General features: G+C 41.8%; 1 protein-coding gene across 4 annotated transcripts in view; it reads right to left on the reverse strand.

Moving 5' to 3' along the window:
- Positions 1–18790, reverse strand: part of LOC103361667 (zinc finger protein 609-like) — a 45909-nt gene that overhangs the window by 16217 nt on the left and 10902 nt on the right. For all 4 annotated transcript variants that reach the window (XM_008287811.1, XM_008287809.1, XM_008287810.1 and 1 more), the window contains exons 2-4: positions 10529–11376; positions 2323–2551; positions 114–201 (exon numbers count right to left, since the gene is read on the reverse strand). In XM_008287811.1, coding sequence (XP_008286033.1) covers positions 114–201; positions 2323–2551; positions 10529–11257 — 1046 coding nt within the window. In that variant the 5' untranslated portion in view covers positions 11258–11376. The remainder of the gene's footprint in view (positions 1–113; positions 202–2322; positions 2552–10528; positions 11377–18790) is intronic.

The raw sequence follows: 18790 nt of genomic DNA on the forward strand, positions 1-18790 counted from the left end.
TTCTGTCACTGTCAGTGACAAATGAACTGTCTAGAACCAATTAAAAAACTACTCTAGCTACCACCTGCTTGTCCAGTGGCTTAAGTCAGTTTGTTTTGTGTATGTGTTTATACCTCGGTGGGGCCCAGTCATGTCTTGTGCAGTCCAGCAGTGTTCCCACATATGTCTTGTTCCTCCAGGTGACATTGACAATAAGCATTCCTACAGGAAGATACATAGAAATTTCAATTACATATAAACAGGGCTGTGAGAAATTTTGGGAACTTGGGTAAAAGTGATTGGACTTCCCTTAAATTCCCTGCTGGTCCCCGACCTTTCTCTTACCTGCCTTCCCCAAGCCGCAGCCATCTGATCACCCTGTATCAGCGACACACTTGCCACCCCGATCCTGGCCACAGCCAGCCTATACCTGCCGCTTGCCCACTTGTCTCCTGCCGGCTTCCTGACTACCCTGTAACAGTGACACACTCGCCATCCTGATTCTGCCCACAGACTGTCTGTGCCTGCCACCAGCCCCTCTCCGGTGTTTCGCCAGCCTTCGAGAGCTCTGGCACACCTTGCCTACCTGGATTCCCTGAGCCTGCCTGTTTCTCTAGTTTAAGTTCCTTGTACCTCTGAGCATCCCCGTTTTGTTAGTTTAGTTTAGTCAAGTCATTGTTGTTAGAGTATTTTTGTAGGTTTTTGTAATTTCACTCATTTTTGTATTACTTTTGGTTCGTCTAAGTTCTGTCTCCTGCCCCTCACCAGTTATCCCTGCTTGTGTTTGTAAATCCTCCACTGGTTATATTAATCTGCCCGTTTGTTGGTTTTAACATTTATCCCTTGAGTTGGTGTTTGTTAGGTTTAATCTGATTAGTTATTCCCACTTGTTATTCCACACCTTCTGTATTACTGAGTTTGGGATTGTTCATCATTTCCTTTTATTCTGCCACCTGTCTTTGGCTGCTTTCCTTGTCGGCACCTGGGTTCCCAGACCCACTGTAACACTGATAGGAAGTCTTAGATATATATATATATATAATCACTCCCAGCTCACATGACTAATGGCCCAGTTGACCCAAGACTTTCCCAACAACAACAACAACAGCTAAGAACTGTCAGGTCTCACAACAATGGCTGTGAAGCTGCCAGGTCAGGGATGCCTCAAGATGTTCACACTTCGTTACAGGTGCTTGATAAATGGTGTTGTATACTCACTCCCACTGCTCTCTTAAACCATTTATCTTCTCTGCCCAGAATGTGTACATTGCTATCCTCAAAGGAGTGTACATCATCCATTACATGTAGGTGGACTTCTGAGTCTTCTCCTCTTGAGCCATGTGCTTGTGGAGCTGTTGTTTAGTCTCTCCTATAAACTCACCGACCACTTTATTAGGGACACCTTCATAGTACTGGGTTGGACCCCCTTTGGCCGTCAGAAGTGCCTTAATTCTTTACACTACAGCATAGATTCAACAAGGTGATGGAAACCTTCCTCAAAGATTTTGGTCCATATTGAGCATTGGCATCAACAGCGCATTTTCGCCCAATAAAACTGTTGCTCATTAAATAGTTTCTTTTTCTGACCATTCTCTGTTGTTGTTTTGTGTTCTGTTAGCTGTGGTACTTTTTTTCCCCAGATTTGAAAATCACATAAGGCATATAAGTCCTGAGCCATTTGGGGTCAATAATGTGCCATGCGAGCTGGGGGTAATGATAGAAATCTGAGAGTCCCCATCAAGTTGTGAGAAGAAGCTTCTTGGATGAGAGATAAAACAGCTTAAGGAACCGAAGAGAGAAGTCCAATTGTTTTTTTTACTAAAACTCATAGGATTGCCGCAATCAGGATGACTCTCCATACAGTACAGACTGTATGTATGTATGTATGTATGTATGTATGCATGTATGTGCCAACATATGCCCATCCTTTCCCTAATGTGCTGCTGGTTCTATGTGTGGCATCAAAACAGCTCTGACCCCCCCGAGGCATGGACTCAGCAAAAAGCCTTGAAGGTACCCTGTGGTATTGAAGCATCAAATGTTCCCGGCCATTAGCAAGACACCATCTCAGTCTTTGAAATTTCTGGGTCTTGGTTTGTCATTTTAGAGATGCTCTGACCCAGCTGTCTGGCTTTTGTGGTTTGACCCTTGTCAGTATTATTCAGGTCTTAGCACCTGACCTTTTCTTACAGATTCAACACACTCCCTATGGAGTATATTCATACTCAAGTTCTACAAATGTTCAAATGATCACTACAGACTACAGGACAGAATAAAGAACAGACTACATACTTGTGGATCTGGGATTTACATTTTTAGCTTGTTAATGACTGTTGGTCTCACCATCCTCAGTCTCCTGCCACACGATGCCCTCCAGGTTGACACTGGTGCCTGGCTCACAGGGTCCCAGACACTCTGGCTCGGTTGCCAATGCAGCGTCGGCTGTGTTCACCGCAACGGAGCGTGTGCGCACCATGATTTGCTCACAGGGAGAAGAGATATTGCTGCTGTTGGAGATGGGGCCGAGGAGGTGGAGAGAAGGAGGAGCGGGGGTCGAGACCGGAGACTCTGCCTGGAATAGAGAGGAGAAGAAGTGTGAGTCACAGAAATACACCGATCAGCATGTCTACCCACAGTAAGAGCCTGGAATAAAATGTATGTTTAGATGACAACTCACTTTTCACCTATAAAATCACAGTGCTGTGCTATTACTGGTAGCATATATATATAGAGATGCATTAATACATCTGATTTAATGGCTGTATTTGAATGCAAAACCTGGCAATGAGTTGGCAAGGTTTACCTGTCTGATGTGTCTGTCTGAGAGTGCACAGTGCAGATTTATTTATATTTTTTCATGGTGAATATCATTAATTCAAGCAATTAGTTGTTCTTGCAGCTAACTTCTATTTATATTGACACTTTAGTTCACAGCTGAACAGATTTGAAACTGTAGAGCGAAGTGAGTGAGAAAGATGTGTTGTGATTTTAGCACACAAACTGTGTCTTTTGCTCTCTGTGGTGCTTTTGGACAAATATTGGCACTGAAATAAGAAAAAAAACTTCTGTTGTTTGTGTGTGTCTCTCTGGTAATGTGATTGGAGCGTTTCAGACTTATGCTGTGTTGAAAGTAATACAGAAATGTTACTAGGTCCAACCTAGAACAGGGCTCCAGGCTAACTTTTTCAGTCATCCTACTGGTGCAACCAACTTTGCCAGTTAGTCATACCCCTCACCTGGTCACAGGTGCTCATCGATAGACCCCACATTTACTGATGTTCCCTAAACGCCTCACATTGCAGGCTGCGGTAGAGGCTGCCTGGTGGCTGTGGTTTGCTCAGACAGCTTTCCGAGCAAAAAATAGTTTAAAAAGTGGAAATAAAGTCAGATTTGTCAAAGACGAAACCAAGTGATTTCATCCACGTGTGCTGTTTTCTATGAGCGGAGAAAACATTGCACATAGAATGCTTTTAAAATGTTAAAATGTAAAGACCACAGTCGATAATTTTCATATAGTGGTTAGAAGCTAACATTCTGATTGTGATTAATAATTATTTAGTTTTGTTGCCCTACTCGGGCTGCAAGGTGGCACAGTTGGTAGCACTGTTGCCTCGCAGCAAGAAGGTCACCAGTTCACGTCCCGGTGAGGACACCCGGGATCTTTCTGCGTGGAGTTTGCATGTTCTCCTCGTGCAGCGTGGGTTCTCTGGCTTCCTCCCACAGTCTAAAAACATGTTGAGGTTAATTGATCATTCTAAATTGTCCGTACGTGTGAATGTGAGTGTGCTTGGTTGTCTGTCTCTAAGTGTAGCCCTGTGATAGACTGGTGACCTGTCCAGGGTGTCCCCTGCCTTCACCCTGAGTCTGCTGGGATAGGCTCCAGCCCCCCGCGACCCTAGTGAGGATTAAGTGGTGTATAGATAATGGATGGATGGATGTTGCCCTACTACTGTGTTAGCTGTTGTAATTAGCGAGCTCACCCGCCCAGTATATTCCTGCCTGCACCTGCACTCTGACTATCAGCTGAGTCGGACCTCTGACTCTCTGTTGGTTGAAGAACGCACATCAACTCAACAGCTCGTTTTACACATCAGACAGAAACAGATTGAACAAGTCACAGAAGAAATAAAAGTTATACTTTCCACCACTGTTGCTAACGTAGCAGCTGTCTGTGCTGGTTAAAGCAACAACAAAATTACTAAATAATTATTATTCACTCGCACGAATGTGACCACTTGAAATTTTAACTTGCACACACTGAAAAAAAGGTTGCATATGCGACAACATATGCAACCTAGGCTACAACATTGCAAGCCTTAACTAAACCAGATGTCAGGGAGAAAGAGTGCTCATACACAAGTTCATCCAGTTTTGAAATGCCTCTATATTTAGATGACAAAATCACAGATGGAGCCGAACTAGACTGCTGCAGGAACCATGACACTCCCAGTTTATAGACTCAATCTAACAAATGCTTTATTGCTATTATTTATATCACCTTTTAACTTTTTTTTTTTTTCCTTGTGACCATATTGCCTGCTCAAAGATGATGCCAAACGAAAGGTAGTTGTATTTCTTGTATGATGACAATAAAGCTTCTTCTTCTAACTAGTATATTGGTATGGCTTATATGAATGGGTAATTTGATCTTATCATAGAAATATCTGCACTAGTGTATTCAACAGCCAAAGTAACAAGTACAAGCAGTGCAGCAACAACTGACTGAAACTCATGTTTCTTTCTACTCTACACATTTGAACTTGAATATGATCTGTATATAAATATACAGGTGTGTGTCCACCCTCGTAGGTTTTGGATAAATGACAACATTTCTGTCACACAAAACCTTGGAGACACATACACATGAAGCATGACTTTGTCTCAGGTTGGGGGATGCCACAGGCAAATTTCCAAGTCACTGAATATCGACTGGAATACAGTTCAATCCACTATTGAAAAATTTAACAAATATACCACATGCATAAGGGTTAGGGTCAGGACTTTTCCAGGACATTTTCGGCCGCTACAGACACAAGTTATCACGTCATACACTAACACGTTTCCCTGTCCCCCTCATTCTTTGGAAGTGTTTTCAACAGGTGTAGCTTGCATTTACTCAGATTGTTTATTACCATGTCTATGGCTGTAATTTATCTATGAAAAATAATCATGACAAATGTATCACAGAATAATGCAAACACACCCACGGATTACAGCATAATAATTAGCATGACCAATTGGAGTTACAATGTTCGATTGGACAATTCACAACTCAACTTCTCTCTTACTTTCTCTCCTGCACCTAACCTAGAAATATTTGTATATTTTCAATAAATCACTGAAAAACAATTTCCTTAGTTTCATCTCAGTTTACTGCACAACTCAGTTTTGTTTTTTTTTCTGGCACCTGCATTTCTCAGACATAATACAAATCTAAATCACTGCCAAAATAGCCAAGCAAAACATAAATTGTCAAAAATATAACTAAATATTAATATTAATTTGATCCTGAAGTGCAATAAGATCAATATAAAACAAAGCAATGTCATTCTAATAAAAATGTTCCTCTAAAAAGTCGCTCAGTTATTGTAGCTTCTTAACACTCCTGCAGGCTTTCCAGAATTTAATGCATAAATATGGCCAAAAATGCCACAATGTACTCCAACTGCAACAAAAGGTGCCCAGATAATGACAGCATGAAGCCAAAATGTGCCCTCAATATGCCAAAATGTATTTTAATATGCTCAGGACATTCCAAAATGAACCTGAAAAATACCAAAATGTGCCCTTCGTATGCCAATATACACCTGATATGTTAAAAAATGTGATCAGATTATGAAAAAAATATAACCAAAATATGCCAAAATGTGCCCCAAGTGTTCCAAAAGAGACCCCTAAATATGCCAAATGTATCCAGAATATACCCAAATGTAGCTTAATTTGCCGATTAGGGTTTAAGAGGGTGAAGTTGGCTTCAGTGGGGACAAAATGTGCACAACGACATGTAAACAGTAGACACGACAATTTACCCTCATGTACTCAGGTCCTGTTTTTTTTAAGAAAACGCCGAATAAATAATAAGTACACTAGAACAAGAGCAAAATATAAGTAAAAATACAGCAATACAAGCGTAGTAAAAAATATAAACATTAGAGTAGAAAAGCCACAATTAGTTGTGTTTAGCACATATATGGGTAAAGTGTTTAATAGTGCAGTTGGTGCAGTCCGTGTGTGATGGTGGTGTGAGACTACAGAACATGACTCGAGCTCAACAGTCTGACAGCCTCAGGGAATAAGCTGTTTCTGAGCCTGGTGGTTTTGCTCTGTTTTTGGTCCACTGCTCATCAGCACAGTGCTCTAATTTGTCCGGGACAGTTTTGTTTGATTTTTTCAAATCATTTGTTTCAACCACAATCCAAAAGCAATGTCTTATTTCACTAAATTATAATTTAGTAAATTTTTATTATTATGACTTTTCTTAGTTTCTAGTTATTTGAGTGACTATTGTGAATTTTGCCTTTTCTTTAATATAATATATTTGAGGAGGACTGTAGATGGCTGGGTTACATTATAGAATACAGTCTTTCTCATCAGAAATGAAAATAGCATGTACGAGGACTGATTAGTGAAATAATTCACGACAAGTATTTTTCATTTCAAGTCATCATTAGTAACATGGGCATGACAGCGAGACATGGTATAGCTTTATGCTGTGCAGCTCATTACGTGACAGCAACAGGACAGTGGTTGTGACCCAGTTGAAATATTAGCAACAGAGGTGCAGCCAGGTTAGATTAACTTCCTAAACATCAGTTCAAAACGACAGCTCTGGAAATTAACCCTCATCTGATGTTGAAGTGAATGCCAAAGTGTTAACAAAACTTGCCATTAGCCGCTGTTAACGATCACTGAAAGAATATTTTGCCGTCAAACATCCCTGGAGGTGCTTGAAATAACAAAATGTGGTGGCACATAGTCTTCCAGTGGTGCAACTAACTTTCTCATTTAACGGTGCACTCAAAACTTTTCACTGTGGCTTTTGGTGGCCCAATTATAAATGTGACTGGTGTGCTTCTGCGTTGTTATGATAAGGATGCCACGGCACACTATGATCTCTTGGAGGTGATTTCTGTCTAATATGAAAATAATACATGATAAAGAAAAGCTATCATGTAGCTGCCTGCACCAGGTCCACTCCCACAGGGGAACATTACAAAAGAGCTGTGAACACCCATGGACAATGGGTGTTGAGTAAGGTTACTACTGATTGGCCAACAGTGTATCAGCTCCAGGGGGCTATAAGCCTAACCTTCCCAAATGTAACAAACCCTTATTCATCAACTGAAGCCTTGGGAGAGCATTAATGTAATTCTGGAATTAACAGCATTGTCAACTCTGAATAAACATCCTGACTGTCATTTAATGAATGCTTAATCTTAAGTCAAAAGTCAATTTAACAGCCTGTTCATCCCTGAATTAACTTCCGTTTTACCTCACAAATAAACAGCCGTTTTTACCTTGAATCAAGTGATCGTTGAATTTAGAGCATCTTTGGTGCTAAATCTACAGCCTGTCCAACCTCCATTCAACCATAAAGCAAGCATCTGTTTGCCTTCAATCAACCATGTTAAGACCTCCTAAAAAAATTCTGAAAGTCTCACCGTAACGCAGTCAAACAAGCCGACTTAGAAATGTGCCTGATCTAAATTATTCCTGAAAACTGTAGCTGCAAAGAATCCTCTGTTGACTGTGGCTACTGTTAATGTTTCTGTCATGCTTAATGGCAGAGGCATTAATAGTAGGGCGATCTAAAAACAGAAACTACGAGTACGTTCACTGTAGTTCATTCTCAGATGCTATGATTTCTTTTTGTTTTTATCCAGTACTGTGCAGTCTGTGGAAATGAACAATGCTAAACTGCTCAGTTTTACTTTTCTACTGACAGGGACAAAACATATAAAAGAAGGGTTTGCAAATTAAAGCAAACAGATCTACATTTTGATCAAATGGTCTTTATTAGTCAAGGTTTAAAAATGTTATGGTACATTATAGACTGTACGTACAATTGGAACTACACAGATTATTTGTTCTTGTGATTTCTACTGTACTAGAATCATTCCTTAAACTGTCTCACCTCCACTCAAATCACTTCCTGTAACGATAACCTGATATCACCTGGACTCCTAAATTTTGATTACTATTACACAGCCCTACCTGTAACTGGGGGGAAAAAAAAGTTACCTGTAATGTTAGCTGCCAACAGAAGAATTTATTGTGCAATGGCTAATGTAATAACCCAGATGTAATCCTAATTAGATCAGTACTAAACTCATACTGCAGTTAAACCGCCACATCCATACCTACTGAACCTAACAAAAGCCTAACATATTACATTCATTTGGCATTATTTGGGATCTGATACACAGTCCAAGCACATTAGCACATTGATGAAAGTCTTGCATACCCCTGAAGGTGTCTTTCAATTTTCAACTCAAAACACTGCAAAAGTGGTTAATTTTACCTAAGGGTGGGCGATATGGCAAAAATATCATACCGCGATTTTTTTATTATAAAATCACAATTTCGATTTTATCGCGATCTTACATGTATTTTTTGAGACTAAGTGCAGCTGGACCACAGATCACTCGTTGCAAAAAACTGGACGTTCTGAACTTTGCGTTCAATCTTTTCTCGGCATTCAGAGTAGAGACGTGGAATGGCAGCGCTGGAGAAGTATTTTCGGCTGGGCAGCTCGTACCACGGGTCAACTACTTTGAGCAGGCATTTGAACCCCTCGTTGAACGGAACCATATCTTTTGCAAGATAAAAGGTAACTGCTTCTGTTACTGCTTTCCATCACTTGCTTGTCTTCTCATACGGAGTGCCTTTAGAAAATGCCTGTGTTAGCGTTGGCTGTATGGCAGTGGTGGGAAGTAACGAAGTACACGGGGCTGCGGCACATATTCAGAGATCAATTCCTCCGTTTGGCTTTCAGCCATGGCTCTCCATGCGGCTACCGCTATACAGACAAACAAGGAGGCTGGTAAGAAATTGCACCACTGCTCGTAATTCACTATGATTGGTCGGTCAGGCTGACGACGTAATACATCTGGTGCGTCGGTGCATCAGCATCAAACAGCAATTTATAGAATGTGACCTAAACGATCCATACGATCTCCTCACTTTGGCAAATCGTCTACACGCTCAAATCATTCACAATCTAACATCATCTTATCGCACACCCCTAATTTTACCTTAACTGCATAGTTAAGCTGTGGCCCTTCACAGAAGAATGGCTATGAAGTGAGTGTAGGTTAACATGCTCATTCTATTTGCTAACAACAAAACTGGAAATTATGTTAATGAGAGAAACTTTGTTGGGAATTTAGTTGTTAGAGCACACATATGTGAATACTAGCTCAATTTAGGTTGCATTGAAGTACAAAAGGTGACATGAAAACACAGTAGGGCCATTCCACCTGAAATCCTCAGTGGCCTTCTGCTTGACCATCTCTGGTTTCCTTGAATTGTTTTAACCATAAACAATGTATATTTAAAATGGTATCTGTGAAATTTTAGCTTGATATATCAAATATATTGTAGGATAACGTCTTCTTTTAAACTGCCCACAGTTCCACATTCGTCACATTTTTTTAAAAAATTTGGACCGGAAATTGTCACTGCTATTTGTCACCATGCCATCAATTCAGAATCTGCAATACGAGTAGATCAGTCTCTGATTATGGTGAAGTTGAAATATGAAAAAAAAAAATTGAAGCAGTCATGTAAAATCCAGTCTTTGAGCACACAATAACAAAAAAATGATAGTGTAGATTTCAAGCAGTAATATTTTTTAGGAATCATATATAGTTGCATGTCACCATAATACAAAACAAAACTAATACAATACTTTTTAATATTAAATAATTGATCAAAACATTACATTTAAAAAAGAAACTAAATGTTTTTGCCAAATTTTCATAACTGATTTAGCAGGTATGGCAAGTTGTACCACACAAACAAAGACATGACCTTCACATGTTCCACCCACTTAAACATCGTTACAGACCAGGCACACTTCTCCATTGCAACAGCCCTACCTGACAACAGCAGCCTCCCCCAGCAGGGTAATGCAACCTGCCACACCACTAGAAAAACTGACTCAAGGAACATGACAAACTCCCCAGATCAAGAACTGATCGAGCAACCATGAGATGAGTCAGAGTAAGCCCAATACATAGAGACCCTACACCACAAACCACAGGATCCACAGTAAATATCTCAGTATGAAACACCACAGGGCACTGCCACAGGTCCTGTTTCCATGCACCGATGGGTCTGAGCTGTTTTGGTGGCACAAGTGTGAACGACATATTATTTGGCAAGTGGCTTCTTTGTTGTGAAAGTTGTAAAAGCCATAAATTTTATTGCAAGACTAGCATCACAAACATGCTAAGTGGCCTTCAGCAAAGCACATGGCACCAACCACAGCACAGAGGAGTTATTAAACATTTTGATTACACAAAAAGTAAACCTTACATCTTCTTACCTTCTCACCACTGACAACTTTCTTCAGATTTCGGCAGTCACTGTTTTCCACTTCCTCCTGTTCTGCTGTCATTGCAACAGCCTGGCCTAGCCCTGCCATGTCTAGTACCATATTCCCAAGCTGCTCGATTGACGCTAACTCTGGAGTTTGTTGGCCCTCAAATGGGCTGCTGCAAGCGGTCCCGGTCAGGATAAGGGCCCCAGAATCTTTCTCAGTGTTGACCACTCCTGTGGCCGAAATCTCAATTTTCTCCTTCTTTGCTTTCCCAGACTGTCCATCCTTGTCTTTTTTTACAGCAGGGGGGGTACGGGAGGGTTTACAAGACTTGTCAGTTCCCTTAGCTGGGGAAGAGTTTGGGTTCTGGGGTGGCAGTTCCACGGGGGTCCTTCCCTGAACCTCCTTCTTAGCTCCATCTGAGACTTGGGCCTTGATAGATTCCTTAGCGTTTTTACTACGCTTTGATTTGGATTTGCTCTCTTTGCCCTGCATGGCAGCTACAGGACTAACAAAGTTCATATTGTCAGGTAAAGCAGCCACAGCGCTGGGAGGGGCGGCCATGTCCCCTCCCTCCTTACTGCTCGACATCTCTAGCTTGTCCTTCTCTAAATCGGCGTCCAGATCAATTATCAGATTGCCTACACCGATATCCCACTCATCACCACTGTCGTATGTGTCTACCGCGTTGGAGTCCACACCTTTCCCGCCTGCAGGGCCACTGCTGAGGGACATCTTAGTAGGAGTGCCCCGGAGTGCCACAGGAGGGCCACGGGAGGGCCGTGCTCCTCTCAGTCACAGGACGCCTCCTCAGGGCTGGACCCCACACCTCCTAACTGCTCCCCACATCCCCCCTGTAAACAGAAAAAAAAACAACAGATTAGACCAAAAAAAAAAACAGCAACAACAGGCTAACCCTGATTTTTTTTTTTTTTTTTAAAGAAATAAATAACAATAAGTAAGTCTGAAAATGAAGTTTAACAGTTTAACATGGGGGTCTTTGGAGAGTCAGCCTGAAGTGGCCGGCAGAGGAACTGGCACTTCTGCATTTGCTTCATTTTTCAGTCCTGGGGATTGCTTTTGGGTTTACTTCTCTTGACAAAAGCACTGATGAGGAATCACAGCAACAAGCAAAATGAGGGAGCACAAGCATCCCTCCTTCATGCCACTTATCACATGGAGCAGATGAGTCACAGCTTACATACAAAGCTTTTGGCAGAGCCACAGGAGCAGGTGCAGTGTTATTCTATATGATGTTTTCTTCTTCCTATGCATCTCTCTGTCTCTCTCCACCTGCCAGTACTGTTCAAAACAACTATAAACCCTAACCCGTCTGTTCACAAAAAAACAATTGTGCATTTTGGGTAAACATATATTTATATTTTATAGCTAGCCCTACTATTATACATATTTTTATTTTTTTTGTGGCAGGGCCTATTACCCTGTAAGTGATTTAAACTAACTACAGCCAGTGATTCCTCTGAGCCAATTTAAATAGGGTCCCTTTGATGCACTCCTCAGGCTCAGTCAAGGAAAGTTTGAGGAACTCAGCACAGATCTCAAGACATAAATCAATGACTGGAACAAGTCAGTAAGGTCACTTGGAGCCATTTCAAAGCAGCTACAGACTCCAAAGTGCTGCGAGATGACACGTTGTGAATTGTGCTATATAGAAAAAATTGAATTAAATAATAATAAACTGGGAAAAACAATTGTTTGATAGCATAGTTGTGTAAATTACAGTTGTGTCACTACCACGATCAGGAAGAAAATGCAACCTGTCATCTGCTGCTGAGAGACAACTGGTCAGGATGTTACAGACTCAGCAAAGCATCACTAAATAGCAGGTCTGCAATGAATCTGAAGCTGCTGGGACACAGGTGTCAGTGTCATGGGCTGAGAGGCTGCCATGTCAGAGGGAAGCCCTTCCTTCAGACAGACACATGGACCTGACAAGTGTATGTAAACTTCTGCAGACTTCTACAGCTCCTGATTTTCTATGATGGAATCATTGAAACTTGTCAGGTCACAAAAAGCAATTGTCCATTTGGCTGTTTCATAAATCTATTTTAGATCTTAGAGAAATATGACAATATCTGCTGGGCAATTCCCAGTCTGGGTAACGTGAGTGAACAAGCCTCCTGGAAGGATCCTTAGACTTAGACTCCTCACGCTACGCAAACCTAGCTCAAAATATGACAGAATAACAGGACTGAAACCATACTAGCTCAGGCATCCCAGGTGTGCATTAGCTGTTGGGGGACCAGGTGCTGATGAGAACTGGGCTACTGGAACCTGACATGCATGGCCTACAGTTGAGAACATGGAATTGATGGAATGCTATGACAGCAGCAGGCCCAATAAAAGAGGCTTCTTGCAATGCATGTGAGACCTATGAATTGGTAGAAGACCCGTCTTCGTACTGATCAAGACGGAGCTGGTGGCTCAGTGATCGAACATAAAAAGAAACAGACTACTGTTGCAGTTGGAACTTGAAAGGCTCCAAAAGAATGGTGACACTCCTGTACACCAAGGAGATACGGCGCTCACCCCAGTAAAAGAGGAAAGCAGTGCATAATAACCTGATGCAATTGTGGACGGACTAAGCAATGTCAGCCCCCAGATGAGACAACCCCAGGTCACTGACAAAGTCATCAGAAGAGATGCTTGCAGATGTTAACACAGTTCTCCTCACTGACTACAGAAACAATTTAACTTGCCCATGCAACAGCAACAGTAATCTTGGAGATCCTAAGGCATAAGATCAAGAACATAGCATGCTGCAATTGCCTCCCATGATCAAGGAGTTTGGAAGCCAAAATCAATGAAGCCCAGATGGATGGTAGTTGGCTAATAGCAGTACAGAAATGGGTCGTAACAGGTAGGTCCTGGATGAATAGGTACAATATTTCCACAAGTGAGGCAACTGAAAAATGACTCAGAAGCAAAGAGAATAAATGGCTTGTTCTCTAAAGAACCATCAAGAGTGCACTCCCAGCTTTAAGGGAACAGCAACATAAGAGCAGACCCACTCAGATTGGAGAATGAGTGACAGTGGAAGGACATTTAGGAGAAAGAGGCATCACACAGTACCAATGCCAAGTGGCTAGCGGACCTGAGAGCAGACCACAGCGACCACCCAGAACAAAAACCAGTCACCACCAGTAAACCAGACATCCAAGAACGAGTCCTGGACAGCACCAGGACTTGACATAATCTACTTCATGACCGCCTGGCAACACAGATGAGAGAGCTGGTAGCAGCTGGCACACACCCAGACTGGCTAACACAGGGCAGGACAATCCTGATCATTAAAGATTTCCACAAGGGTGACACACCTTGGGACTACTGGCCAATACCTTACTTCTTCACAACACAGAAGATCCTCTCAGGCATCACAGCAGCTAAGCTAAGTAGGCACCAACTCAATGCACGACTCACAACACAACACAATCATCAAAAACTAAATGCACCTGCAGAAAACAAAACTGGAAGCGAAAGTCTGAGGCCATCGCACAAGTCATTATCAAGTCTAGCACATACTAAGGTGATGCACTATCCCTACTCCTGCTCTGCACGGGGCTCCTCTTAGGTTATCTCAGAGTAGAGATGGTTGCTGTTAAGGTCTTAACGGTACTGCTACGCTTACCACTGCTGCTTATCGATCTGGTACCTAACAGTACTCTTATCAGTCCTTTTTGATTTGTCCTTTACAAAATAAAAATAATAAGAAAAATAAGAAAACAAAGTAAAAACAGACTTGAGGTTTCTTTATCCTCTCATATCTACTGACACTCGAGTAGCACTGTGTCACAACACTGTTTTGAATCAATCACTCATATACTATAATGTGATAATTGAAATAAAATAAAAACAATAACTGTTTACAGCGAAACATAGCTATCTTTTGCAAATGACCTTTTAGGCACTAATGTTGTGGTGATGGGAATGATCAGAGCACTGCAGACAGCATGACAGATTTTACTCACGAAATAAAATATTACGCAATGTATTTCATTAAACTGTCCAGCGCTACATTAGAATTAAAGGCTGTGCGGGCTGTTAGCATACATAACATACCTGATTAACAAGAGATGAGCTACAATGTTTGGACAGATTGTACGTGTCTGCTCTCACGTGCAAACAATTTGTTATTCCTGTGGCAGCAAACATTGTTCGCATCAGCTGTAGTGGGATGTAATCACACTTTCATATGTTTACATCTCTTCTCCATTGTCACCTGTGTGTGCTGCAGGTGAGTGACAGGGAGCTACCTGCCCCTCACAATCAAACAGTTGAAGGGTTTTTTGTTGTGGCTGCACAATGTTACGAGTACAATGTTTTACAAAACAGCCAAGGCACTTCAACAAAAACTTTTATTTTGCAGAAAACGCAATGATCAAAATTAGAGAACAACAATGGCTGTAGATCGAAGACAGATTGCAACAGAACTTTCTGAGGGTTACAAAAGTCAACATTTCGTAGGAAGTGTGCAGAATGTTGCTTTACATGACTTCAGCACATCTGCAGCCACAGACATCACTGGTCTCTCACTTCATTTTATCAGACAGGTTCTATTCAAGTGATTTCTTGATCGAACAGGTCTGGAGGTAATCAGGCTTGGTTGTGGGCAGTGAAATTGAACTCAGCTTTCCAAAAAATGTGATTATCCACAGTTGATTCATGATTTAACAAAGGGGGGCAATTACTTTTTCACATAGGGCCATGTCGGTTTGGATGGCATTTTCCCTTAGAACATTAAATCATCATTTAAAAACGTAATTTTGTGTTTACTTTAGTTATCATTGTCTAATATTTACATTTGTTTGATGGTCTTTCTCATGACCCCCCAGCCCTTTCCTGTCTCCCTCCACCTTTGTTGCTCACCCTCTCACTCACTCCAGCTGTGGCAATTAGCTCACCTGACCCTAATCACCACAAGTTCCCAGAAACACTCTGTTCCTTCCATAAACCCTCGTCCCTCATGTTTCTGTTGACCCCTGCTCTGTTTCCTGCCTGCCTTGATCCTCAACCTGTCTCCAGCCTGCATTCCCCCGAGTCAGCGTTCTCCTGCCATCGGCCCCCACTCTGCTTCCAGCCTCGATTCCCTGAGCCTGTCTGCCCCCTCAGTTTTGTCCCCTTTCTTAGGGGGATGTAGTACATTCAAAAATTAATCGCACAAAAGCTTCATCTAAAGCAAGTCTGTGGGAACAGTTAGAAACTATCTGGTAACAAAAGAGAAAGTCAAAAAGTTCATTAAAAACAATGCCAGCAAGAATGCAAGCTGTTATCAAGGCCAAAGGAGCCCATACAAAATCTTAAGTTTTTTGGTTATTATGTGTGGAAAAAGGACTGTTGTAAAAATTCCAATAAAATTTTAAACAAGTTGATGTGATAGGTGTTCTAACAAATTTGTTAAACACGTATGGATTAGAAGCTAACTGAGGTGAAAATGTGAAAATGGCCAAGTTACATTTAACCAAACATCAGCATTGCTGTATGTACATTTCTGCCCCACCATGTCATATTTCCAGAAGATCTACAATACATTTTTCAAAGAACCAAAATGCACAATTGTCCTTTTGTGACAAAGATAGGTATCGCAATCATTCCATCACTGAAAATGTAGAGCTGTAGGAGTCACTGGAAAGTCAAGACTGACATGCCACGCCTGGTCAAAAGTGCAATTACTATCAGCAGTAATGTGTGCCACCAGAAACCGGACTGGAATGATTTATATTTGAATTTGTATTGCTCAACTTGAATTATTTAATAAAACATGTCATGTAGTTCATATATTCTGAACTTTACACTGAAACCAAATGTAAAAGTTTGAAATTGAATTCTGTTGCTCTGATATTGTATTTAATCCTCACTGTAAGCTCAACTTTCTACATTCAGCTTTCACGATTCAAATTCAGTTCATTACATTCAGATTGTCACACTGTGCCACACATCTGGGTCACTGAGGAAGAGTAATCATGAGCAGATCCACAGAGCTCCATCAGCTGATCAGCACTTGCAGTATATAAACACAGAGGACGCATCTCCACCTCCTGATGTACAAACTGAAGCTAAAAGCTTCAGGATACAGTCGCTGCTGGTTGATCTCCACCTGGAACTGACAAATCATTACAGTTTTTTTTTTAGGTAATTCCAGTTTGTTTTTTGTAACCTAATCAGTTATAAGCTAGCTAGCTATGACAACAAGCAGGCCAATGTGAGCTATGTAGAAACAAGTGAGATATCGGTAGCTAACGTTTTTTTGTTTGTTTTGGGTTTTTTGTTTTTAAGATAATAACAAGCATCTGAATTACTCTAACTAATCTATCTAAAGAAATGGTTCTGCTGTGCCTGGACTAGAATTTAAAAAAAATAAAAAACAGTCCTGTAGTACAGACATAAGTTCTGCATCCCTCACTGTTCTGACTAAAGGATTTTAAGGAGGTAAACTACTGAAACAGTTCTGATGAGAAACAGAAAACGAATTGAATTCATTGAATTTAATTAAACAGAAAAGCAACAAATAATTTCTTTTCCAAGCTGGAAATCCTGATGTCCGCACACAGCAGGTACAGGCCCCACCGTCTCTGGTTGGACAGTCCACATACTGGCTGAATGTGGGGAGAGTGGTAGAGAGCGATGTATGATTAAAGTCTCCTGAGATGACGATCAGAGACTGAGGGTGTGATGTGTGCAGCTGGGACACTGAACTATGGATGAGTTCACAGGTCGCAGCAGCATCAGCCAAGGGGGGGAATATAAAACTGTAATCGCCAGGATGTGCGAAAACTCCGACGGCAGGTGAAACGGCCACAAACCAACCACCAGCAGTTCAACAGCATTCGTACAGCGCTGCTCTTTAACGCTAACGTGCTAGCATTACACCATCTCTCATTCACATACATGGCGAGTCCCCAGCCTCTCCCTCCAGCTCCGGTCCACTCTGACCAGGTGAAATCTGTCCAAAGTTCATGCGAGTCCAGAGTGAGTTCATTCAGCCATGACTCCGTGAACAACATGAGCCTGCCCTCCCGATACTCCCACTGCAGCCGGGTCAGCGCTGTTAGCTCTTCGGGTCCGTTAGGAAGAGACCTCACGTTTCCCTTGATGATGGACAGACTCTCCCAATGCTTCACTCCTGCCCTGCATTTCCTCTTCCTCCTCCTCATCATCTCCCTGCTCTTCCTCCTCCTCATCATGGATGTCCGGTCTCTCCCACGACAGTGGCTTGGCCTGGCTCAGCGCCAACAGCTGTTGATGAGTGTAAAATCAAGGGAGCCACAGCTCAATGGCTCGCCAGACGAAGACCCCAAAAAACTCGCCAAAAAAGCAAAGAACAGACCGACAAAAACACCACCTGCATCTCCACTGTTCCCACACAAATGTGGTACAGGTGTGGAAAATTAAAATATTAAAAAGATCAAAGAAAAAACAAAGTAAATAACTAAAAATACAGAAAGTAGGTAGGAGCCGCTGCAACAGACTGCCACTCTCACAGCGCCATAGCAACAAAAAAAGTTCATAATGTGTGCATGTCATCAAACTGAGTGACAGTTAATGACATTAAAATCCCTTTCAGACATGCACTCTGTTCCATTCATCTGACGGCTGCATGCCTGAATGTGCACCCTGGTCGCCAAGTTTGTGCGCCAAAATCACAACAAACCTTTTTCACACAGTTTGCTCTAAAAATTTCTAATCTATTAGGCAAGAAAAAGAAAAGTCCAAAACCTTACTGCAATGAGCTCATATGGTACAACAAGACTAATACAACAATAGTTCACACATACCTTCCTGGTCTGAAGACTGCAGAATCATGAATAATTTGGAAAACTCATATGGTTACCTCATACATGGGGCCACAATTGTTGTTAACAGACTTGGCTGCAGCAGTGGCCTGGAAAATGAATGCAATAAGGGCATTGGGTTCTCAGGGACTTATAGAGTATGATCTTTATTTTAAATTCTAAGAAATTATTTTTCCTACTTCTCCCCAACTCTCAGTATTCTAGGAATGTTTATAGACTTAGACTTAAATACGTTTTGCTACTTCCTGGTTGACATCTTGGATTTTTGGAGCCAGTGACGCAAAAATCGTCGGAGGGGGGCGGAGCCATAGGAGCAGCGATTGGTCAGACGGATTTTTGGAGCCAGTGACGCAAAAATCGTCGGAGGGGGGCGGAGCCATAGGAGCAGCGATTGGTCAGACGGATTGAGAGGCGGGCCCTCTCTGCCCGCCCACATTTCCCGCCTTCTGCTCGCTTC

The sequence above is a fragment of the Stegastes partitus genome, unplaced genomic scaffold, assembly GCF_000690725.1.
Source record: "Stegastes partitus isolate 25-593 unplaced genomic scaffold, Stegastes_partitus-1.0.2 Scaffold522, whole genome shotgun sequence".
Lineage (NCBI taxonomy): Eukaryota > Metazoa > Chordata > Actinopteri > Pomacentridae > Stegastes > Stegastes partitus.